This window comes from Stegodyphus dumicola, chromosome 4 (assembly GCF_044657685.1).
Source record: "Stegodyphus dumicola isolate Sdum_Otavi_A_Nest chromosome 4, ASM4465768v1".
Classification (NCBI taxonomy): Eukaryota; Metazoa; Arthropoda; class Arachnida; order Araneae; family Eresidae; genus Stegodyphus; species Stegodyphus dumicola.
The window spans coordinates 210,329,467-210,356,604 of NC_140771.1; the positions used below are offsets into that span (position 1 = coordinate 210,329,467).

At 34.7% G+C, this 27,138-nt stretch overlaps 1 protein-coding gene across 1 annotated transcript in view; it reads right to left on the minus strand.

Annotated features, from left to right (window-relative positions):
- Positions 1 to 27,138, minus strand: part of LOC118183544 (uncharacterized) — a 64,944-nt gene that overhangs the window by 18,360 nt on the left and 19,446 nt on the right. The window contains exons 2-4 of the mRNA XM_035353135.2: positions 22,038 to 22,181; positions 13,539 to 13,664; positions 13,301 to 13,425 (exon numbers count right to left, since the gene is read on the minus strand). Of these exons, the coding sequence (XP_035209026.1) occupies positions 13,301 to 13,425; positions 13,539 to 13,664; positions 22,038 to 22,179 (393 nt within the window). The 5' untranslated portion in view covers positions 22,180 to 22,181. The remainder of the gene's footprint in view (positions 1 to 13,300; positions 13,426 to 13,538; positions 13,665 to 22,037; positions 22,182 to 27,138) is intronic.

The window sequence follows — 27,138 nt, forward strand, 5'->3', positions numbered from 1 at the left end:
TCTATTGGATTAACGTCATGTGAATTTGGAGGCCAAGACATGACCTGAAAATCGCTGGCATGTTCCTCAAACCATTCCCTGACAATTCGACCCTTATGACATGGTGCATTACCCTGTTTGTAAACACCATCCTCCGACGGAAATACTGTAATTATGAATGGGTGAACCTGGTTTGCAACGATGTTCACGTAGCACACAGATGCCCGGGATTGTTCCATTGGGATTATGGGTCCTAATATGCCCTATGAAAACACTGCCCACACCATAACAGCCCTGCCTCCGGCTTGTCTCTGTTCAACTATGTATCCGGGAGCTAGGTTTCATTTGGAAATTGGTGTATTAGCACACACCCATCGATTTGATGGACAAGTAAACGTTCTAACGCCCAATTCCAATGTTTTTCGGCCCACTGCAGGCACAGCTGGTGATGATGTGCAATCAGTGCAGGGACATGCTTCGGCCTCCAGCTGCATAGGCAAATATGTAGCAATGTACGTTGCACAGTGTGTTAAGAAACACTGTCTGAATCACCACTGTTGTAGCTGGGGTGATTTCAGCTGCTGTAGCAATTCGGTCATGGCAAATAATGTGTAGCAATCTCCACTCTCCCTCTGGAATAAATGTGCTGCCGACAACACAATGCTGGCCGGCGACTCCCCATCCATATACCACTTTTCAATATGTGCTCATAACAACTGCACGTAAACAGCCCACTAAATGTACCATTTCTGATACTGATGTTCCCAGTCACCGAGCCGTAATGATTTGACCTGCAGTTGTTATCTAGCAATGGAAAAATAAAATTGCTTCAAGTCTTTCGTAATGCATTTTTTAGCTCTTTCTTCACATTTCGTGAGAAAATGGTAAAGTGATGCAAGTAAATGAAGTTCTGTTTCGTTATATTCTGTCCTTATATATGTAGCTAATTCACCATGATGCAGTTTTTGTTCAAAATAAATTTAGTAGAAATTCACACCCAAATGTTATTGTACTATAAAAAGATCACTGGGCATTCGGGATTCAGGCATAAGATAGTTGCTTTAAAATTCTTCTTTGGACAGAAAATATGAATAAGAGAATATTAACTAATGTGCAAGATGCAGTTGAATACTTGTTTTCTAAGAAAACTCATGCTGATGCTATTGCTGTACCACCTGAAGTTAATGAACTGACGGAAGATGAGAATTTAGATGCTCTATTTACACGGGATACTTCTGAGAAAGTTGAAGTGATATCAGCAGAGGATGAATCTAAAAAAATGGAATTGCCTTTCCCTTCTCAAAATAACTAGAAAGCTAAAGCCAAAAAATAGTTGAGACAATGAAAACACCAAATTATATAAAGTAGATGGAATCAGAGAAAAAAAATATAAAGATTATCTTATGGCACAGGAAACTGACACAGAAAATACATTTCCAGTTGCTGTGTTTGGAAAACACTTTTCCAATGAGGTATATGATTTAATTGCAAAAGGGAAAATTTGCTACACTAAGAATGTTAAAAACAATTATGATTTTAATATTACCACAGAAAAGATAAAGATATTAATACTGCTTTTAATTTTTTCTGGCTACCATACTTCCAATTGAAAGAGATTACTAGAGCAAAGCAAAAGACTTGGCTATTGAGTTGGTTCAGAATCACTTTCACTACGAATGCTTACTCAAAAACTAAAATCATATACAGTGGAACTTGGCTATTGAGTTGGTTCAGAATCACTTTCACTACGAATGCTTACTCAAAAACTAAAATCATATACAGTGGAACTTCGAGATACGAGCACCTCTATATACGAGAAATTTGAGATACGAGGAAAGTATGAACAAAACATTTGTCTCTAAATACGAGCAACGACTCGAGCAACGAGCCAGGCTGTTGGTATGCATGGCGCCCTTTCCCGATCCCTCTCGACTTGGGGAATCCCCTCCTCAGATCACTCAGTGTTCTTTGATCTACGTGTTTGAACATTTGAGAATTAATTGTTTATTACATTAAATGTAAAAGTAATTATTTCACGATGCCTCCCAAGAAGATTGCTGTCTCAGATAGCGCTGCCAAAATAAGGAAGTCATGGCCGCTGCCAAAATAAGGAAGTCCAAAAATTAAAAGTCATGGCCGTTGAAATTAAGAAAGAAATCATAGATAAACATAAGCATGGTGTAAGAGTGATAGAATTAACGAAGACTTACGGTCTTTCGACATTGACAATCTATTGTATTCTGAAGAAGAAGGAAGAAATTAAGAAACTTGATGTAGCCAAAAGAGTTACCATTACTTCCAAGCACCATCCAAAACTCCTAGAAGCTGTTGCTAGTGTGAATTAACGAAAAGCAGTTAAAAGGTCGGTGTCGGAAGCTATCATAAAGGTAAACTACGGTTATATTATTCACCAGTGTTAATTATTAGAAAAATTGATTGTTATGTTGGTATTTTGGGGGGTGCCGAACAGATTACTGTATTTCCATTAATTTGAATGGTTAAGTTTGTTTCTAGATATGAGAAATTCACTATACGAGCTCAATGCTAGAACAGATAAAACTGGTATCTCGAGGTTCCACTCCATTCATTTCCAGGACAATTCTAAAGCTTTTGAAAATAAGCATGACAATCAAGACCTCTCACCATTTTTAATTAACTGCAATACAATTTTATGTAAAAATTGTTTTACAAAATTTCACATAAAATTGTAAATAATACATTTCATTATTATCTCAGTTTTCATAATATATATATATTAAAGTGCTTTGTTTGTATTTTTTATCAATTTACATCTTTTAAAAGCTTTAGAAACTGAATGTCATATTTAAAGTGCTGCATTAATTATTATATTTTATTATTGAACAAATTATTTTTTAAATGTTTCTAAACATTCTGAATGTTTAAAGTGGTGTATATCTATTTCTCCCCCTTTTTAAACATTTTTTGAAGTGCTACTAATATGTCTGTTATATGATAAAAATCTGATGTGTACACCACATGACTTCCTTGTACGGAATATTAAATTATATGCATTTTTTCTTGCATTTCATTTAAACTTATTAGACTGAATTAAACCTAGTTCGCCGACAGCGCATAAACCACAATAGAATAAATGCATTCTTTAAAATTCACTTTGTTTACCATAGCGACACTCTGGCACTAGGTTTACTTAACAGTATTATATTTCGTTCATATTATAACGCAGAATGCACAAAATTTATATCATTTAAAGAATTATCTAATCATTGCCACATGTTCTATTCAAATACTATAATAAAGCTAGAACTATGTATAAAAGAAATTAACCAAACAAAACAAAAAAGAAACAGTTTTTCACAGACGATTGAGTAGTCCTCATTCAATTAATTTAGTTTTCACTTCGCGACAAGGCAAAAATACATAAAAACTCAAAATATCTGTATTAAAAATTACGAAGTAAATCTTATTTCCTTGAAAAAATCCCAGAAAGGATTAAGCATGATTTAAATAATAAATGAAGGCATTATCTTTGTTATTGTGAAGCTAAGTTTCTCTAGATTGGCAACAAATCCGTTACTCGGCTGTTTCAAATGTAAACAAGAGCAATGGCCGCCATCAAATTAGGCTTAGCAGTACTTAAACAATTTTAAAATTGTTGATAATTCTAAAAATATTGCATACAGATTTACTAAAGGCATAAAACCCTTAACCGGAAGATAAAAACAACATAATTCAATCATTTTTAAAGAAAAAAATGTACAATTTACAAATATATAAGAGTAAAGAAACTGAGATCACTGAGCCGGGTAACAGAGTGGATATATTTATAAATATATTTATATATGTTTGGCGTGGCCGACTGAAACCAAAATACGAGGTGCACATCTACATGTTATAGTAGTCTTATATACAAAATTTCAACGTTCTGAGGCTACTCGTTTTTGAGTTATGCGAGATAGGTACGTACGCACGTACATACACGTACATACGTTCGTACAGATGGCACGAAAAATTCTCTTCAGAATTCATTTTAAAGCAGTTTTTTTGGAGGAAAAGAGTCTTTTATTCTGTCCTTACGTACAGATATCACGCAAAAACATCCTTAAATTGCATTCAAAAGCCGTCAAAGTGGACATTTTCATTGAAATATGCTGCCTGAAGCATTTTGCAACTACAATACTTCCTTTTTACTTCGTACAGGGAAGTAAAGAAATATCCCCAGCAATCCAATTTTAGTATGTTCACTTGTTTTGTAAAATTCTGGTAGTTTGACTAAATTTTGATTATAATACAGTCAAAAGTCGTTAATCCGGACTCGCCGGGACTTCGGCGATTTCGGATTATCGATTTTTCCGGATTATGGATTATCACTTTAAATCTGGTAAAATGGCATGCAGAAATTATAAAATTAAAAATATGAAACAGTAATTTATGAAATAAAAAACAAGTATGATGATCTAAAGGGTATTAAAAATTTACAAAACAAAAAGCTTAATATTTATTTGTTTACTTTATTAAACATTTCTTTCAATGTAAGTTGTTTAAGTTGCGTTTTTTATGTGATAATTCATTCTCTTTAATTCTATAAGCAGACATAATTTCTTGTTCAGTTACAAAGTTCTGCTGTTCAAGTCAATTGCTGTGTCGAGAATACCGACTAATTTGTCAATCGAAATTTTCTCGTTTTCAATAACCTCTGTCACTTTCTTTGCTATCGGAAGCGAATTATAATGACGAGGAATTTGATTTAAATCATATCAAAGATGGAGTACATCAAGATGAAATACTACATTTAGTAAGGAATTATAAGCCAAATAAAATAAAAACATCTGCCCTGAAGATAAGGATAGTGCTGACAGATCAACTTCCAATTCATTGTGCGCAGCGACGTTAAAGATAAACAAACGTTAAAGTTTAGATTGTAGGGTTTATATTTATTTTAACTAACATTTATTTTAAGTTTAAGCTATCTTTCCTGTCAATCCTTACTTTCCCCTGGAACTGCCAATGCCAGAATATGTAAATTTGAGTAGAACGCGCAAGCATTCAAATTATCAGCGGAAGTAGTATGATTTAAATAGAAGGAAACGAGTTCGGTGAGACAGTTATTCTTACTTAGCGAGCGCGGAGGTAGTTATCGAGAATTGAAGAACCCCGCGTTGCGGCCTATGTGCTTGGCGGGAAGTAGTTGCAATTGTTCCAGTGAGCTTCAAGTCTGCTGAATTAGCTGCGGCATTTGTAAAACGCGGTGAGTTAGTTATTTTAGAGAGCCTCGTAGTTAGAAGCTTGTCTTTACTTTCTTTTTCAGGTTATTATTTTTATTTGACTGCCTAGTGGGCACAGTCTGTAAGCGTCAAGAGGACGCCATTATAATTTATTACGTTGAATAAAAAGGGACTTAAACCCTTTATAAGACTCTGTGGTTTATACAAGCTTTCACAGTCACCTCTAGGTTGCGTGCTAATTAGAGGCGCGCAACGTTATATTGGCACCCGAACACTTATCGAACTGAAATGGCCGAAAACTGGATGGAAGCCGCTGGACAACACCAAGAAATGACAACTCGGTTAGAAGGATTTGGATACCTGGTCCAGACTTTGAGAGCATCAATCAAGCCAAACGTCTATTTCGACGGAAAAAATTCGGTGTCCGTATTTTTAGAAGGTATAGAAAACCACTTTCAGCTCTACCCTGTGCCTGAAAGACAAAAAGTTGCCATCGCCACATCAGCACTAAGAGGACAGGCCGCGCTATGGTGGAAAAATATAGACAAATTTCTTCTAGGTGAATTTGGAAGCCCGACGTATACATTTGAAAATTTCAAAAAATCGTTAATAAAGGCCTTCCCCATAGTGAAAGATCGCGCACGGCTGGAAGCCGAGCTATATAGTTTTTATCAATGGGATACAGCACAATTGACGGACTTTATTTTACGAAAAATCAAGCTAACGGACATGCTGTATGGGAAAAAACCCGATGCGGAGATAATTGAAATAATATTACCAAGATTGTTACCCGCTGTCCAAGACTACTTTGAAATTAGAAACCCAACCACATTGCAGGAACTTTTCGAATTGGCGGTGAAATTTCAAAATCGCAGAACAGCGGAAAGAGCGAGAGGGGAAACATATTCTCAAAGTACCAGAAGGAAGGAGGAAACAAGAAATGGAAATCGCTCATATGGGGGAAAGAACTATCAAGCTAACGCATCGAAACTCGAAGGTCAAGGCCCAAAAAGAAAATTTGAAAATAAGCATCGCGTACCCAGAAGACACAGATTGAAAGGAAAGCTTTAAACGACTAGAGGGGCCTGTGAAAGGGAGGGTCCAGACCCCGGAAGTTTTAGAAAAACCCTCAAATAGACATCTAAATACAGTCATCGTAAAAAACTCACAGCTACCAATTATACAAGTCCTGGTTGGCGATGTACCAGTAGAAGCCCTCATCGATACAGGAGCAGAAGGAAATTTCATGAGTGAAAAGTTCTTCAAAAAGAATTTTTATAGGATACGACTCTTTAAAACCAGAAATACGGAAATTATAGCGGCGCAAGGAAAAACATGTCACTGCATCGGGAAAGTATCATTAAACTTACAGATAAAAGAGAAAAATCTCAAAGTATTAATTTTTGTGGTGAAAGACCTCCAACACTCTCTTATTTTAGGTATGGACTTTTTAAGGGCCGCGAGGGCCAAATTAAATTTTCAAGATAGTTGCGTGGTGCTGGAGATGGACCAGAGGGTGGTGGAACCGGTGGAGACACCTGAATTGGACCTTAGCCATTTGAATGACCAGGAAAGTAAAGCAATACAGCAAGTGGTGAGTAATTTTTCTCATTTGTTTTCAGAAAAACCGGGAAACTGTCAGATCGTGACTCACAAGATTCAATTAAATGCCGAAAAACCTTGTAGGACTAAACCGTATCGCTATGATAAACAAAAAGACTTAATCATCGAAGAACATATTCAGGAGATGTTAAAGAATAAAATAATAACGCCCATAAATAGTGAGTACGCGAGTCCAGTCGTACTATGTAGGAAAAAGAACGAGTTTCCTTCTTCGGATAAAAGGGCTTGGAGGTTTGCTATCGACTATAGAAAACTAAATAGCATAACTAAATTTCCAGTTTACCCTTTGCCGGTTATAGACGAGATCATTAGACAGATCAAATCGACGAGATATATGTCTACTTTGGACTTAACGTCTGGCTACTATCAAATAGCTATGAGACCCGAAGATATACATAAAACCGCGTTTATAACAAAATCGGGCACTTATGCATTTTTACGCATGCCTTTTGGGTTGTGTGGGGCCCCATCAACATTCCAGAGAGCTATGGACATTGTTCTAAAGCCTGTCCTAGGAAAATCAACTTTAATTTATCTAGATGATATAATTATAACGAGTAGTACGTTGGAACAACACATTAATGACCTCGAACAAGTTTTTAAATTATTAAAAGAGGCCGGTCTTACAATTAACGCCTCAAAATGCAAGTTCGCAACTAAAGAACTTAAATATCTTGGTTATAAAATTTCGCAAAAGGGTATAGAAACGCAAGATTCAAAAATAAAAGCTATTAAGAATTTCCCACCGCCCAACACCGCCAAGAAACTTTCGTCTTTCCTTGGACTATGTTCTTACTATCGATCTTTCATAAAAGATTTCGCTAATATTGTTGAACCACTCTTAGTAATCAAAAGAAGAAAGAGTAAATTTACGTGGACAGCTGAAGCTAACACAGCTTTTGAAAGATTAAAAGAAGCGCTTATTAATGCCCCTGTTTTAAAATTCCCTGAGGGGGACGAAAACCTGGAAATTGCGGCAGATGCATCAGACTATGCGGTGGGTGCGGTTCTTATGCAAAATAACCATCCGCTGGCATTTTTTAGTAAAACATTGAATCAAACACAAAGGAATTATACAGCTACAGAAAGAGAAACATTAGCCGTATTAATGGCTGTACACAAATTTCGAGTTTATTTCGGCAAATCGCCAGTAACAGTCTTTTCGGATCATGCGGCTGTTGGTAGACTTTACTCGGGACGCCCAGGTTAATAAGATGGGCTTTAAAACTCCAAGAATATAATATCACAATAAAATATAAACCGGGTAAGGAAAACAATGTAGCTGACGCACTTTCTCGTATAAAACTGGACGATGAAGGTAATGAACTTAAATGCGCTGTGTTGACTTCAAAAATTTTAGATTCTAGAGATACGGTTATTACTGAACTGAAAGCTGATCCTGAATTTGGAAATATCTATGCTTATTTGAAAGACCCCGAAAGCTTTGAGCATACAGATATCGATGCGATAAGAAATAGAGCAAAAAACTATGAAATAATAGATAATTTATTATTCTATACGAAAACAACAAACGAAAATCTTGAGTATAAGCCAGTCATCCCAGCCTCGCTTCGATTAAGCATTTTGAAGGAGTTGCACGAGAAAAAAACAGCGGGCCACCTCGGGGTCAGAAAGACTATAAAAAGGGTACGCGAGGCGGTATATTTCCCGCAATTATACAAAATAGTAACGGCGTATGTCAGGTCCTGCAATCAATGTCAGTTAATAAATGATATTAATTACAGCACGGCCGGGTACTTAAATAGCATTCGTGCTACATTTCCGAATGAAATTTTAGGCATAGATCTCCTTGGTCCCTTCCCCCAGAGCGAGTTAAATAAAAATCATTTTCTTTTAGTAATAGTAGATCATTTTTCAAAATGAATAGAAATTGTTCCACTTAAACGCGCGTCAGCCAAAACAGTCGCAGATGCATTCTTACACAGATACATTTTAAAATACGGTGCACCGATAAAAGTCATTAGCGATAACGGAAAACAATTCATTAGTCAAATATTTGAAAACATATGCAATGGACTTGGCATACGCCATATCAAAATGGTTCCGTATAGACCACACGCTAACATAGCAGAAAGAGTTAATAAAAACATAGTAAAAATAATTCGCAGTTACGTGAGCACACATCACAAGCGCTGGGATGGCTACATAAATGAATTAGCTTATGCTTTAAGAACGGCACATCATGATACTACGGGAAAAACTCCAGCAGAATTATTTTTAGGCAGAAAGTTAATTACGCCTTTAGATAAATTATTCTTTGTGCAACAAAGAGAGCAGGAATTTAGACAACGAGACGTGCAAAAGTTGATTGATCAGGCGCTTAAAACCTCGGATATGGCAAGAAATAGACAGAAGTTATATTATGATAGAAAACGCCGTGAAGCAGATTTTAAAGTTGGGGATAAAGTATTGAAACGGAAATTTTCTTTATCAAGTGCCCCAGACAATTTTATCGCAAAGCTAGCTCCAAAGTTTGAAGGCCCCTATGTAATTCAGGAAATCAAAGGAGTAGTCTTATATCTTAAAAACAAGAGAGGGGAAATCTGTAAAGCAAGTCCCGACCAGGTGAAAAAATACTATAATCCAAATGATTTTGAAATCCTTAAAAGTTTCTTGCAGGACTCAAGTCTAAACGAAATAGAAGGGCCAGATACAACTATTCCACCACCCAAGAAACAAAGAACTGAAGAGAGACCTAGCACTTCTACAACCCGGACGCCGGTATCAAAAAGAAAAAATGATTTTCAAACTCCGGCGTTTAAGAAAAACAAAAATACAGATGAACCGGGTAAAGAAACCGTAGTAAAGACGAAAACACCACCTACAAAAGATGGCAGGAGAAATTACACATCAAGGAGAACGCGCACACGGCCACAGAGTCAGGTGCCAGCAAGGCCGCCGTTCCGGAAACTGAAACGCCAACAGGAGGCACAGAAGTACGAGGAACAGAAGAAATTCAAGAAGGACTCCAGACCGGAGGACGTCAAGACCAGCCGTCCCAGGCAGAAACGCAAAGGCCAACAACCAGACGATTACTCCGTCAAGAGGCCAGCATGTAGAGGACGCAAAAGAAAGAGCAACGGGGACGACACTCGGAGATCAATAAGGAGAAGATTGACATCCATGACACCTCTAACTTGGGATCAATTTTGTCAAAAACGGATGACGGAGTTTCAAGCATCGAAAACTCAAAGATAAGTTAAAACCTTCTATAAATTTTTTTTCTCTTTTGTTCCGAAATGTTATGCATAAGTACGAAGTTCTATGTTTTGACGAAAGTCAATATGTCTCGGTTGAGACTTAGTTTTGTTTTACTTTATTTAGCTAAGGCAAAAGTATTATTTTCTTTAAGTGTAAAAGCTAAAAACAAGCATTTTCTGTTGGTCGAAAGACTAATTCTGTTATGTTAAAGCCAAAATTTGGCCGGAGATAAAAATAACTTCGTATTCTTGTACTAATAAGAATTTTAGTTTCAGTACCGCCAGCTTGGCGAAGAATGAGTAAAGTAAAAATTTATTTTCTCTTATTCATTTTATGGTAAATAGTAAAAAGTATATGTATTAAACTTTTGTAAATGTATGTAAATACTTGCATGTTATGTAAAAGTAGAATTTAGTCTAGAAGCATAAAATTGTAGATGCTAAAAGTGAATGCTTAAAAGCAATGAAGTCAAAATTTAAGTATTAAACTGTAAAGTCATGCTTTAGAGCGAAAGCCTGCATGTTTAAAGATGAATGAGGGGGAAGTTAGAATGAATGTGTTTTGTAGGGTTCTCCACCTACATTTGAATTTTTAAGAATATTAAAGTAGCTCATTGAGTTGTAGAATGTCGAGTAAGGTGTGTCTATTTGGTAGTTGATTTCTAACAAATCATGGTGGTTAGGGGAAGTGTTGTAAGACTAAAACACGAATATTCCCGTTTGACACCACACATGGTGGAGAGCCAGGGTAAAGTTAAATTAATGCTTGAAAAATTGAATGAATGTGAAGTAAGCAATAACTAAGAAAAACGAATCGTTAAAAACAAAAATTTATTGTGTCAAGAAAGTGTAAATTATAATGTATGTAGAAAGATACTGATACTTATTCCTTCCAGATGCTGGAAGGAAAGACCAAGATTGATTGATGAAGTCCAGGAAAAGTTGCTGTAAGAAGAAAGCTTTGTAACGAATAACAGAATTTTAATATATAATTGTTACATAAGATTTTTTTTTGTGTAAACGAGGCTTTCGCCAGTTAGTTCAGAATTAGATAAACTTACAACAGGTCGTTTGTAGGACCTGCTTCCAAGTTTTCCAAATTCTGGCAGCGGCAAATGTAGGGTTTATATTTATTTTAACTAACATTTATTTTAAGTTTAAACTATCTTTCCTGTCAATCCTTACTTTCCCCTGGAACTGCCAATGCCAGAATATGTAAATTTGAGTAGAACGCGCAAGCATTCAAATTATCAGCGGAAGTAGTATGATTTAAATAGAAGGAAACGAGACAGTTATTCTTACTTAGCGAGCGCGGAGGTAGTTATCGAGAATTGAAGAACCCCGCGTTGCGGCCTATGTGCTTGGCGGGAAGTAGTTGCAATTGTTCCAGTGAGCTTCAAGTCTGCTGAATTAGCTGCGGCATTTGTAAAACGCGGCGAGTTAGTTATTTTAGAGAGCCTCGTAGTTAGAAGCTTGTCTTTACTTTCTTTTTCAGGTTATTATTTTTATTTGACTGCCTAGTGGGCACAGTCTGTAAGCGTCAAGAGGACGCCATTGTAATTTATTACGTTGAATAAAAAGGGACTTAAACCCTTTATAAGACTCTGTGGTTTATACAAGCTTTCACAGTCACCTCTAGGTTGCGTGCTAATTAGAGGCGCGCAACGTTATAAGATAAACAAAGATATGCCTTTATCCATTTTTTGCAGCAATTCCACTTTTTGTTTAATGGACTTCGAAACATACTTTTGCTTTGTAGATCCTTTACATATTAGCAAATATATATCAGAAATTCTATTTGAAATAATCGAAAGTTCAAGCTTACTTTTATCAAATTGCTCTAACAGTCTGCAAAAAATAATAAGCCGAATCCAATTCGAAGATTAAGGAACAATGCAATCTGCAACATTAACTGAATTAGATAATTTTAGCTTAGCTTATACCGTCTGTTATACATTAAACGCGCATTCGTAAACATATTTTGCGCATGTGCACACGCATATTCGCAGCCGTAAAGGTCTTACGTGCATGCGTCAACGCGACACATGCGCATGAAGTTTGTAGCTTTGAGGTTAGGATTATAGATCATTCCAGATTATGGGTGTCCGAATTAATGACTTTTGACTGTATTCAAATTAAAGGAATAATACCTCAGAATCAAGATTTTTATCTGATTTCTTCTATGAAAAATAGTTAGGGCTCTAATGGGTTAATGTCAATTCAAAATTTTCCACCTCCTATACAACTTTTTAAATTATTAATATCTAATCTATGGACATCGGACATCATTGGTGGTTCTCAAGGCATCAACTGCTGGGAGTTTTGACCTCTACTTGGTGTTGCGCTCTTTGGCCATTGGCTAGAAATAAAAAAATAAGTGCTTCTGCACAACTTAAAATAGTCTAAGTTAAAGAAACATGAAAGAAATTACTTGTGAAGTAAAAATAATACAAAACTGTGAGAAAAGTTATAGAAAGTTTGAGCTGGTATGAATTTCATTCGCTAACAATTTAATCAATGTTGACTGAAAAATTAGTGATCTAATTAAATTGAGAAGAGAAAAATTCAAGGACTTCTTCTGAGAGTTGTGTTAAAACTCCTTGAAATGCTAAATTTGCAAAATCTGTCTATATAAAAAATTGCTTCAACTAAAATTATAAAATGCAAAAATTTTAAATGAGAAAACAAAATTTTATAAAATATGACTTCACGCAAAAAAAAAAAAATACCATTATAAAATATTACTTCACACACACACACACACACACAAAAAAAAAAAAAAAAAAAAAAAAAAAGACCAGCACATATACTGGAAGGAAATACTTCATTGCTATCATAACACACAGCACACTAAAGAAATTGTTGCCTGAAAAGAAGAAGAAACTACTTTTTTATTACTGCCTACCAGAGGTCAAGCAGATGAAATTGCTGAACAGTGGTAGTTTAATCTGAATTAAAATTCTAAGCTTTCTTGTAAATATGACAGTTCTTAAAAGTTCCTGCATGAGCCTTTCCATAAATATATAGTCCTCAAAAAATATAATGCTAGTCTACAAAAATGTTCCTCTCCTGATATACATAATCCTTACTATCTTTGTTATGATCAAATAATCCAACCTAACTAAATGCTTATTCCTATGTTGCTAGTGTACTTACTTATGCATTTATCTAGGTTTTTTTCCCCTCCCCCTAAAATTAGAACATAGATGGAAAGAAAATCTAATTTAAAATTAAAAAACATACTCCAATAATCTGTTCATCATTAAAACATACTTTACGATCATCTTGTTCGCAGTCTTTAGATATATGCCCCCGCTTCCCACAAATGTAACAAGTCTTCTCATGCTCTTTGCAATCTCGTGCAATATGACCAGTTCTTCCACAATTATAGCATGACACTAGAAAGTATAAAAGCAAATAAAGGGGGAAATGATAAATTTTTGGCATTTATACTAACATTTCTGAGAAATACTATTTTTTCACACAAAATAACCATTAATAATGAAATTACTTTCATCTGGAGCACTGTCGCAGTCTTTGGCTATATGACCAGCTTCATTGCACCTGTAACACCTATCTTCAGTTTCCTTACAATCTCTGGCAAAATGACCAATTCTGTTGCACTTAAAACACTTCTCTACAAAATAATATAACCGCACACTTTTAAATGCTTTAAAACAATAAATATTAAATACTCTACTTTTTTATAACAGCAATTACATTATATATAATATTGTTATATTTAATTGAAGTATTTACATGCATATATGCAAAATAATTTCTCTGAAACAAAATAAAATAAATAAATAAATTACGTCTATGCAAAAATTGAATAATTTATTAACACATCTCAATTTTCATATATTTTTTAAAGTAAGTTCCTCCTTTAAGGTAGAACTGCAACAAAATGACTAGTTTTAAAAGATATCACATTAAAAGATTGAGACGTACATATAAAAAAAAGTTTAAAAGCAACTTCTTAATTGAAAATTTTCACACTAAACACAGAAACAAAAAAAAAATAAATAAATAAATAAATAAATAAAATAAAATAAAAAATAAAAAAATGTATAATATGGTAAAATCAATAAAAATTAATTACTTTTCTACAAACTTATTGATGATAGGAGAAATACAATCATTATGATATCTCCTAGAAAAGGAGAGAAACATACCAATCTGTTATGAAATGTTATGTATTTAATATATGTATTAAATTGTATATATACTGTTATATATTAAACTTTTACACATGGGTGTAATTCCAAAACACATTTTGTTCATTTTAAAACATAAATAACTGCCAACTAAACATTAAAAAATTCTGAAAAGACAGAAGAATTATAAAATTCATAAACTAATTTAATTCTATACATGTTTTTTAAATTTTTCTCATTTTTTAATAAGCTCACATTTTTGCAATAATGATTTTCTATTCTTTCTGCATATACAGGGTGGCATATATTGTGCTGGAATTAGCAGCTCTGTCAGAATGAACATACGGCATAGCTATATATGCAGAAAGCAAGGAATTAGGTATTAGTATATAGTGGATCACTGACTAGTGTAGCTGCATATTGTGCTGATGAAAGCCTTCTGTCAAACACATTGTATAATTTACCCTCAACAAGTACTGCAGTGGAACAATGAAAATCTCCCAAACTGTGGGGAAAAAATTGCTAGATACAATTTGGTTCCAAAAGGACAGTGTAACAGCATGCCCAAAGTATGTCTGTACGAGTACAACAGTTTTACTTTGGCAATTTTACTTTTAAACTAATTAAATGAATTTAAATAAAATTTTATTTTTTAATTTGACTTAACCAACTTTCTCCTCAGATTGGAAAGATACCCCTATAGCCTGTGTTACTATTAACCCTTTCAGTCCTAATGGGCACGTATGCCCCAGAGATTAGATTTCATGGCCTACTGGGCAAATAAAGCCCACTTTTAAATGAGTTTTTATGTTTGAAGTGTTTTTAAGGAATTAGGGAACAAATATATGACTAAAGAAACTTAGCAACACTTTGTTAAATTGCAAATGGCGCACATATGTTTTTGAGAATGCCGATTACTTAAATTTCGACTTGTGTATTTTTTTAATTATTATTTTACAGTAAATACAATTATATCTAAGACATGCTTAGTATGAAATAGTTCTAGAGCATGTCTGGGACATAGTAAGTTGCCAGATTCGGGCACCACAAAATATCGCATATCTGGAGTGACAACTGATGAATGCTGGCAGAATGTGTCACAGGATGACATTAGGAACTTCTACCACTCCTTGGCTCGACGAATTCAAGCATGCATTGCCACCAGGGGGAGGGGGTTCAACCAACTTCTAATTTGAACACTCAATGGGTGATTGTGAGCCGTGAACAGGTACTATGACCTTGATTTTTTAATAATTTTATTAACTATGTATGAGCTATACACATATTCAATTTCATCAAAAACAATCACTTCCTTCACATTGTTTCGATTTTTTTGAAAAAGAGTGTATTTATTCTCGTGTTTTGTCCAATTTGAATAGTTTACATAATTTGCTCATTTTTTGTTTAAGTTACTTAATGGTTTATTCAACACATTAGAATTAGATGAAATAAATCTCAATCAGAAAATTTAATATTTATTTGTCAATACAGTTAAATCACAAAGTGTAACTATCAGAAATTTCTTGTAGATCTTTCTTTCTTCCTTAAAATTTAATTAGAACATTTTTGTTTGGAAAAAAAAAAAAAAACTTTTTGGGGAGATGGAAGAAAAAATTTTGGCCTACCAGTCATTTTCAGATCTTGATTTTGGCCCGAATGTAATTTGAGACCACTGCTCATTGGAATGTAGTATTACAACTCTGTATACATCAGGCTGTAGGATTATAACTCTACAAGTGACTCCAGGCTGATTTATCAGAAAAATACCCAGCACTACTAAATAGAAAGACAAACCTTCTCAAGATAGAAATACACTTTTCCATGTCAGCAATGCTATTTGCTCATAAATATAAAAGCTGTCAGAAATCTAAATGTTAATAAACTTAAGACAGCATAAGGTAAATTTATAACAACTTGAGACATGTTTCTTAGGATTATCAAATTCTCTAAACATAATCCAAAAAAGCGAGATCTTAAGTCCTTTGAATTATGAAGAAAGATGATTCAAAGGGTTATGGCCAATTTTCAAGAGCACAAGTATATATTCAATAATATGAAGAATGTAAAATAGAAAGTCCAATAGTTTTGTTCTCTGTCTGTTACAATTTTGAAACTCTGGCACTCAGATGCACACAATCCTACAATAGAATGATTTGTATTCTACCAAATGATGAATAAAGTATAGAAGAACAATTGATTTTTTTCACAGCACAAAACATGGTATTTTTTTGCAATTACATTCAATCTAGAATTTTCTCTCAATTAATGAATATGGCTGCAGACCGCATTATATTCTATTACTTTACAACAGGAACTTCAAGATTACTTTCAACCACCCAGCTTGCTTCGCAACTATAGGAACAACAGATGCTTTTAACCATCTAATTTTTAAATTTAACCATCTAATTTTTGACTTCATTTCCATTTCAAATGTTTTGCTTCACGAAAAGCACATGAATGAAGTTTCAACCACCCAACCATGGGAACAACAGATACTTTGAACTGTCTAATGCTTTGTCTCTACTTCATTTCCATTTAAGATTTGCTTCACGAAAAGCACATAAATAAAGGCTGACTTGAACTACAGTCTTAGCTGTAGTAAGGAAAAATTAGTGCTGCGATAGCAATGCACATTAATTACTGTTTCAAATGTGGAGGGCTGGCAAGGGCATTGAAATTTCTATTTTTAAAAAACAGCCTACAGCAGCTACTCAAAATTAAACATAGGTACAAACACAAATTTTAAAAAAAGAGAGAAAGTGAAAGAGAAAAAGAATAATTTTATATTTAAATATTTATAAGAAAGTTATAAATTAGTATTTAAATAAATAATTCCAAAATATAAAAATATATTGTCATTGTAACGTCTTAAGCTATTTTATCGACCACCACGAAAGTTTCAGCGATCTTATCTCTGAATACATGTTTGCAGAAAGAAGTACCTCTAATTATGACACCTATTATGAAGTGATTTGCTGCATCCTGAATAGTGTTCAGTGAATAGTGATTTCCCTGCTAAGTGGATAAAAAGTGTGTTTTCTTTAGTGATATAAGAAAGGAAACAAATAGTGCCATAGTTACGATCAAGTGCTTCCGAATTGATTAGAAAGATGTGTGTCTGCTTGTCTGCAAAACGGGGTAAGTCAATTTTGGCATTAACATTTGTAGACGCAATATTTATTTTATTATGTGAAATTGCTGTGTCAGATTTATATGTTTAAATCGATAGGTCACTCATAACCCTGAATGGTTTTGAGAAACCTAATTTTAATGTCAAGTTTTCAAATTTAAGAGGCATCTGTTATTTATAAATTAAGTTCTGTTTTGCTTTTGTCAAAACATATTTTAGAAATTTGCTTTTTGTACTGAGCATTATTACCTGTTTGAGCTGAAATATATTACTTAAAATTGTAAGCTGAAATTATTTGTTTTAAATTGGCTTTAATTCCATAAAATTTTGCTAATTGCAAGTAGTCTGTGTAAAGCATATCATAAATTGCAATGTTATATTGTGAAAGATTTTGATAGTAGTCTATGTCAAGCATATCATAAATTGCAATATTATTTTGTATTATTCTATTTAATTTTAAAGTGTGAAAGATTTTGTAAGCAGCTAATACTTTTGAAAAACTATTTTATTTTGTGTATGATCTGAAATTTTTGGAATTCGAAATATGTCATATCTTGGGAAGAGTAGGAAACAGGATCTCATAAATCTGTCTGAGGAATTAGGTTTAGAGATTCCCCCCACTGCAAAAATACAGGATCTTAAAAACCCTATTGTGCAGAGTCCTCATTATGACGAAAAATTTGTCGAGGCAACGCTAGTCTATTAATGAAACTTGGATAGAACAGCGTAGGCTCGAAGAAGCTGAACAGCAGAGACTAGAAAAGGAAAGGGTGAGAGAGTTTGAATTGGAACGACTGAGGTTGACAAACGCCAACAATGTCAGAGAAAATTCCTAGAATAATATTCCGAGGTTTATAAAAGAACTGCAAAATTTAATGCAGAGATATAATCCCGAATCATCGGACATTTCTCTTTATTTAGCAATGTTAGAGCGCCAGGCTCGTACAGCAAATGTAGACGAAGGAGACTGGGTGTCGCATTTGATGGCTTTATTGCCAATGGACATCATTTCTATTATTCTACAGGAACCGGAAGAGGAGCTCAATAACTATACTTACGTAAAGAAAATTCTTTTACAACGTTTCAAGTTGAGCCCAGAGGTTTTGCGGGTTAAATTTGTTCAGCACCAGCGGCGTGCAGGTACTTGATATAAAGATTTTGCCTTCGAGCTGAGGAATTATCCGGATGAGTGGTTAAACAGAGCGGAAGAGCGAGATTTTGATTCTCTGAAAGACTTGATGTTGACAGATCAAATTAAACGTCGTGTAAACGGCGAAATTTGCGAACATTTCGTGGATGATTTGCCGAATATAATATCTTCCTCTGAATTAGTCAGAAAATTAAGATGAATATGAAGAAGTACACAGGTTTAAAAAAACCGAGAGCTTTTGTTAAAAGCACTGAAATAGACACTAAGGAAAGGATGAAGGATGAACCGACAGATCAAATACGTTGCGGTGATGATGGTGCAGAAGGAAAGACTGCAGAGAAATGGAAGTCAAATGTTTTCGAAAAACGAAGAGCACCTAGATGCTATGAATGCAACTCAGAGAATCATCTCCTATACCAGTGCCAGCAATTAAAAGCTACGACGGAATCCATGGAAGTCGTAAGTAATTTGGATATTTTGGGTACCCCAAACATGTGGCTTGACCCATATATTAGTACTGTGAAAGTCAGCGATCGAAAGATTAAAATGTTTAGAGATACTGGATCCAATATTGACTTAATAGGAAGGGATCATGTAACATCAGAAATGTTGTTAAAGGAAACTGTCTTGATCAAGCAACCTTTGGACCCGCAATCGGTTCGGTTGCCTCTTGCACAAGCAGAACTCGAAGGAGAGAATTTTCGGAAGGTATAGCCAAGACCTCAATCAGGAATACTACTTATTGGGTAATCAAACAGCTCAGTTGATTGACCGTAATATAACGATCTTTGTTAAAGATAATGCAGTACAAGAGAAGATGCCCCGTCGAGATGCAGCCGTTAACCCAAACAAAAGAAGGGAAGCGAAGGTCAGGGAGTCCGTACAGATGAAAAAGGGAAGTTCCCCCGTTGAGTCAGCTAAGGCCCAAACTTAAGAAAGAGTGAAGTGTCCTCACTGTTCGGACAACAGGTCAAGAAGTGGACAAATTAAGATAACAGAAGCGGTCATTAACCCACGAAGTGCATGGGCTTTAGATTTACGAAGAAAGCGAAACCTTTCTAAGAAAAAGACGCTGGTCTGCCAGGACGAATTTTTGTCTGGAATCCCGGAAGAAAGAACTCGGAAAGAAAGGAGTGCAGGAAGACCCCCGGAGCATTTCCATTCACGATGTGCTGTTCTGAAATCAGAAGCTGAACATCGAAATCGAACAGATAACTGGCAAAGTAGTTTGGAAGATAGGAACAAAAAATTTAACCATAAGTGGAAAACTCAGACATAATGAAGGCTCAGAAGTGCGAAAACATACCAAATAAATTGAGATTTTATTTGAATTAGGTCCCAATAGGAGCCGGGAACTTGTTTTGAGTACAATAATTTTTTGTTTGTTTTGTTTATTGTAGTACTTTGTATTTGTATATTGTGCTTTGATCCTTTTAGAATTATTGTGTTCCTTAGCTTTATAGTACAGTTCCAGCCTTGCAACTTTGAGGTTGTTTATCGCCCAGGGTGGCTATATAAATGCCAATGGGCTGAGTCGTCTAGAGGAAACATTCTGTGCTAGGATGTGATGCTTCAGTTATTGAATATGTATTTTTTATGATGTGCAAATATAATAGTATACAAATTATTTTGTTTCCTGCTAAGCATATTCTAATGTGTGTGTATATATATATGTATTGAATTTATTAAGTTCTCGTCTCTCAGGGTAATGCCTAATTGACATATATGTGAACTATCTATTACTGACATTATTATTAGTAGTATTATTATTATTGAATGCAACAATGTTCTTGTATAAACATGCTTCAGAAAATTATCTAGAGGACAGAGATATTTACCTCCTGTGTGTTATTTTGCGAACTAGTGCAGTAGTGAGGCGAACTTTCCTCTCGCTTAAACTCAAAAAAAGTTTTTCCCAAGGCAGAAGGAACATAGCTGTAACGTCTTAAGCTATTTTATCGACAACCACAAAGTTCTGAGGAAAAGAATGACCACCTCAAAATTTCCCACGGACAGAGTATTTCTTAGCGAATTCTCGGAAAGAGGAAGTGACCAGCAGTCACAAAACAATCTCAGCTTTTTGTTCCTCTTATAGTTGTTCGAAAGGAGACATTGTTCAGTTCCTTTTCATCAGTTTATAGGTTCAGTGTCTCAGACCACCCAGTTTGAGACCCCCAGTTGGAATCAAAAAGTTCCCACGGACTTTTTCCCATGCTGTCTTCACCATAGCCAGTTTTTAATCAAAGTGCTCTCGCCAATCAAGATGTGATCTAAAAATTATGGACAAATAAGGGTCCTAGAAGTTTTCCGACAGACCCAGGACAATTTGAACAAAATCATGGAATGCAGTTCCAGACATTAGAGCGAGTGAGAGTTAGTTGCAGTTAGTAGAGAGAGAAAATGTCTCTCTGTTTTTCCAGCTCGGCCATGAGCAGATTTTTGCTTTGCTCTGCGTAGAGCGATACTAATACCTCTGCCAAGAGATTTACAGCGTGTTAGCCAGGTACACCGCTACCTTACGAAGAGCATCCTGCTTGGACACCTCAGTCCGGCAACCACCGGCTTAGAGATTCGATTTATTCAAGACAACCTCATCTTGAGCCTACCCTCATCTTGAACTACCTCATCTAAACAAGAACTTTCATCTAAACAGGAACTTATTCACCCTACTGTGAGAACAATATTATATAAGTTTATTTATTTTTATTTTTATTTTTTATTTATTTATTTATTTATTTCCCCTCTCCTTTCTTTTTCCCCCCCTCTTCTTTTCCTTCCATATAGCCTAGAAAGAACCCAAATAAATTTATTTACGCTACCTCTTGTCTTTTGAATTCGTCACATTATTTACATGATGCTGAAATTCTCACTTAAATGAGACATGTTTGAAAGTCCTCCTATCTAGTCATCAAGTGCCAAAATAACACAATTTTTTATTATTTCAAAACCAGATTACTAATGGCTACATAAATGTACAACAGAAGACTGATAATTAAATATTTATTATGATAGCTTTTCACAATCGGGTAAATAACTTAATAATAAATTAAAATGGTAAGTCAAAACAACAAAACTATCCCTACAGTATATTTTTTTTTTTTTTTTTTTTTTTTTTTAAGTTACTAAAATTTGAAATGAATGATTTTTTTATTAGACTTTTGAAAAAAGTGATTTGATGAAAAAAATGGTGAAAGGGAAAAAATGAGCTGTGGGCATTAGAAATAGTTTTACAAATAATGCTGCAATACATATATTTTCACATCACAAATTTATCGAGTTTATACCCTAAACTCTGTTAAATGTTATGAATTCAAAACCATTGAATGGGTATCTGGTTCAAATAAGAATCCAGTTTGTTTCGAACCATGGCTTTATAGAGGATTAAAACTCATGCTTTAGCAGTAAGTATGTCGACTACCTTAGCTACTTGGTACAGAAGCTGCTATATCAAAAATGCAAATCATTGATTAGTACTATATGTTGGTCATAATGTATAATTAATATAACCAACATCATAAAATTAACAATAAGAATGTAAAACATTAACAAAAGAATTAACATTAAACTACAAACCTCTTGGAAGAGAACGCATATCTACTCTTCCACCTCTGCCTCCACGATTTCTTGATCCAATATATCTAATGCCTCCATTTTGAGTACATTCACGAGCAAAGTGGCCTATTTTATGGCATTTATAGCATTCATTGGAATTCATGCCTAAAAAAAACAAGTGATATGTAATTACGAAACATTAAAAATTAACTTATCAAATTACAAAATGATTATTCTTAATATTAAAGATCCCGAGAAAACTCCCTTTCCGGCGCAGTGTGTTTGGCACTGAAAATAATCAATAAATATCATGAAAACTACACTAATGGTTACTTTTAATCTCTTTTATGATGAATAATAGATAGCAGCACCACACAAGCAAATCATTAACGTTGAGATATATTCTGTTTTTAAAGACGCTGATTTTTCAAAGAAATGTTTCAGATTTTTTTTTTAATATAAAGAATATCAATAAAAAAAAATCTTTATATAATTTTGTTATTTGTATGCTAACCTGCCTATTCTGTATTACTTTTAATTTTTATGTTTGAAATACTGGGTATAGTGAAGCCTTCAGTGTATGGTGTGTTCGGACTAAACACACTGTACTGGTAGTGCCTGTCACGTGGGAATGAGTCAAAGAATCTGGTCTTGTGCTTCAAACATGGGGGAGGCTGAGAGCGCAGATTTATTTATATTTGTTTTTATTCTTCTCTGTTTTTGGTTTTGAAGACCTTGGTGCTTTGTTTTCACTTAGCTATTCAATTTTCAGCGAGAGCAGACCCTTTTTCTCTCTTGCTTTCCTCATGCGTAGTTTGCTTAGTTTTGATTTCTGTAGATTTTTATTTGTATATATATTTAATAATTATTTTTTCTAGAAATTTCAAAATTGTGTAAATGGTTCGGAAAGGCCTCAGCATTGTCGAAGCAATGGGTTTCCTTTTTTTTTTTTTTTTTTTTTCGTTTTCTTTTGGGGCTGGTGTAGTAGCAGGTCTCCCCATGGTGTACCCTGGGTTATGCTAAATCTGCTACAGACATCAGATTCTACTGTTTTTAAATCATAGACAAAGTATTTTACTGTAATACGTGCTTCACAGCAATGCTCACCTATCGCAGCTCGTGCAGCTCAGCGTGTTCGCTTCGGACACACCCACAAAATGGAAATGGTTTGTGAAATCTTTGTAAAATTACACCTGCATACTCTCCTAGGCCAATTTGGTAAAATTCCAACTTTAAAGAGTAGCGTGCCGGAAAGGGTTAATACATTCTAGCTTTAAATATTTATAAAAATGTATTCAGAAAAATAAAATACCAAACTGGAAATAAACATTTAATTTTCATGGTATTCTAATAAAAATATCAAACCAAAAAGTATACAGGGTTTGTACACATTTCAGCATATGAATATTAAGCACTTTTAAGGAGGATCAATGAAAAAAATTAAGGACCTATCAGCAAATGGGAAATTAATACACAAAAGCAATTATTTATACCTGAACTTCTCTTTTGCAATACCATTCCGAGAATAAAATAAATTTGTAAGTAGAATTAATTATTATTGAACATAATATCATACCGGCATCGGGAACCTTTTTCAGCTGCAGTTTCAAATCAACAGGCAAATGATTGCACCATTTCCCTTAAATTTTGTAACATGAACCTTTCATTTAGTAATCAAGTTCCTTTTGGAAATTGATAAACCTACAGCAACAAAGTTAATTGAATTGAAAAAGCATTTTTTTTTTTTTTTTTTTTTTTTTTTTTTTTTTAAGCAGACATCTTCTCGTTAGTTAATAATATGGAAAACAAATTACAAAGAAAAAACGTGAATCAATCGCATTTGGGTTTTGCTGCAAAATGGATTTGTTTATTCCCACTTTAAATCAAAATAATTTTAATTTTCTTTTTGAAATGATTTTGAACATTTGATGCAGCTTTGTGTAGTTGAAAAAGCTAATAATGATGACTTCAAATCTACAATGATCACTTAAAACAATTTAAAGAAAATATCAATGCCTGTTATAAAGATTTGGAAAGATTCGATATCCCATCTTGTATTACAAATCCATTTCAAAGCGACATTACCAATACTGATTTTTCGTTACAAAAAGAAGTGATTGAATTGAAGGAGAATTTGGTTAAAATAGTGGTTATGCTAAATTTTGGAACAGTTACGATAATTCGGAAAAAATACATCAAATTACCCTATATTACCAAACCATTATTTTTAGCTTTTCCTCCTTCTTACTTGGTTAAGGCAGGATTTAGTCACATTAACACTTTGTTAAGAAAAATTAGAAATCCATTCTATATTACAGAACACGATAATTTACGATTACTGTTAACTAATTTTACACTTAATATAACAAGTGTTATGGAAAGGCATCAAAAACAACTATCGTATTATTTTTTTTTATTTATACCATAACCGTATATAAGTCAGTAAAACTGTTTAGTAAAATATATACAGTACAAAGTTTATAATCTGGACGTCCATAATCTAGAGTGATCTATAATCCGGACCTTAAAACTACAAACTTTATGCACATGCGTAAACGCATTTTGCGTTTACGCATGCGCGTTTAATGTATAAGGGACGGTATAAGCTAGGCTAAAATTATCTAAGGCATTTCAGTTAATGTTGCAGATTGCGCTGTTCCTTAGTCTTCCAATTGGATCCGGCTTATTATTTTTTGCAGACTGTTAGAACAGTTTTATAAAAATTAAGCTTGAACTTTCGATTATGTCAAAAATAGTTTCCAATTCTGGAACTGCTGAAGGATCTACAAAGCGAAAGCATGTTTCAATGTCCATTAAAGAAAAAGTGGAATTGCTGCAAAAAATGGATAAAAGCCTATCCATCTCAAAATTATGTGAGAAAGTATGGCATTGGAAAGTCCACTATATATGACACATGAAAAAGAAACTTTTTTAATTTTTTTTTGGAAGCATCTTAAGAAACTTACATTGAAGGAAATGTTCAATAAAGTAAACAAATAAATATTGTTACGAATTTGGTATTTAAATAGCTAATGTTATTTGAATTATAAATTAAATTGGTTTATTCCCCGTGCAGTGCAGCCCGTGACGAATATTAAAGGAATGCTAAGCCGGAAAATTAAAGACACAAGAGCACATGCATCTAACATTTAATAAATAAATATCTCTTTTTGCTTTCGAGAAAATTCCAGAAATTTCTCACACACGATTTAAAATCCTATAAAAGGAGGAAAACCTCTCAGTTTGGTGTGATTTTTGATTAGTTAGTTTGTTGTTGTTTTTAAGAGTTTGTTTAGAAAACTGCTCTTGTTGACTGTAACGAATTTGCGGATTAGCTTTCTCTAGCTGTGTCTCTAGCTATTTTTGAATTAAGTTCTGTTGAATGTTTGAGTAGTTAAGAGATAACTATTGTGAGATATTGTAATACTGAAAGAATTTCTGAGGAATTTTTTTGTTGTGCTAATAATAAATTTTGTCCATTTTTCATCGGACTTGTGCATTCATTTTATAATGAACCTGTACGCACGCAACAATTTTTGGTGTCAGGAGTGGGGTTTGAATGCAAATAACAAGAGCGATGGAAAAACAACTGAGGCAGCTCATCAGTGCTTTTGCTGCGTTCAAAGAAAAGATGGAAACTGGCCAAACATCTTTCAGATAAGAAATTAATGGGGAGATGAAATCTGGTCAGAAAAAAATTGAAGCAGGTCAAGAAAAGATTGAAGCAGGACAGGAAGAGATAAAAAGGGAAATAACCTGCATAATAGAAAATAAATTTGAGGCTATGGAAGGCAGAATAGGCGCAGTTGAAAACAAAGTTGTGCAAATTGAAGAAAATGTTTCTTCTGTCAAACAACAAATAGAACACAGAGTTTCGGCCGTAGAACAAAAAATCGATTATAGAGTTTCTTCAGTGAACGATCAAATAGAAGAAAGAGTTTCCGTTGTGGAGCAACGGATAGAAGGAAGAGTTTCTGCCGTCCAACAACAGATTGATGACAGGGTTTCCGCAGTTGCCAGAGAAGTTGATAATTTAAAGAAATTCGTAGCAATGGCAGGGAGCACTTTGGATGGTTTAAAATTTCTACCCATGCCTGCTCGTCCCTCTATGAAGCTATCAACATATGATGGGAAGATCTCCTGGCAGGTGTATAGGACACAATTTTCTATCGTGGCAGATGCGAATGGATGGGATTCCCAAGCTAAGGCCTGCCAACTCGCCTGTTCTTTAAAAGCAGGCGCAGCGGATATCCTTCACGCTCTTCCCAAAAACAAAAGGTTAGATTTTGAAGCTCTGTCCGGCGCCTTGGAGCTGCGCTTTGGGGAGAAGTGTTTAAAAGACTACAGCAGGCTCCAATTAAAATCTCGTCAAAGAAGCCTACCGAAACACTTTAGGAGCTTGCCACAGATGTTGAAAGGCTGTCCCATCTCGCCTTTTCGGAATGCTCGACAGAAACAAGGGAAATCCTGTCTCTGCAATACTTCATCGACGGCATCAGGGATACTGAAATACAGAAAGCTCTGCGAATGGCAGAAGTGAAGGACATAAAAAGCACTCTGTTGTACGCCGTAAAAGTCGAGGCAGCCCAGCAAGCAACTTGTAGAGATTGTTACCCAGGCAGAGCTGTACAAGTCCACGAGCCAGTGGATCAATTGATGGCTCGTTTAGTTGATTTATCCAGACAAGTCGACGTTTTGATACGGAGTAGCAGTGAGAACAAAGTGGCTCTAAGGTGTTGGAGATGTGGTTCTGAAGGTCACCTACGACGGAATTGCAGAACACCCCGGGGTATGAAAAATAAAACAGATAATTTTACCAGACAAGTCAGTGGCTTGAAACAGAACAGAAGTGAAAAGAAACCAGTTCTAATGTGCTGGAGCTGCGGTGTCAAAGGCCACGTGCGAGGGAACTACAGAACACCCCAAAGCACGGAAAATATGACAAACGAGTTGAACAGACAACTAAATGCCATCGGACGAAAAACGAGTGGCAAGAAAACAGTGCTGGAACTGTGGAGCTGAAGGCCATGTGCGAAGGAACTGCACAACACACCGGAGCACAGAAATTGAGACCATTTCCCAACAACGGCGGAGGAAACAAGTGAATGACCATATCGAGGAA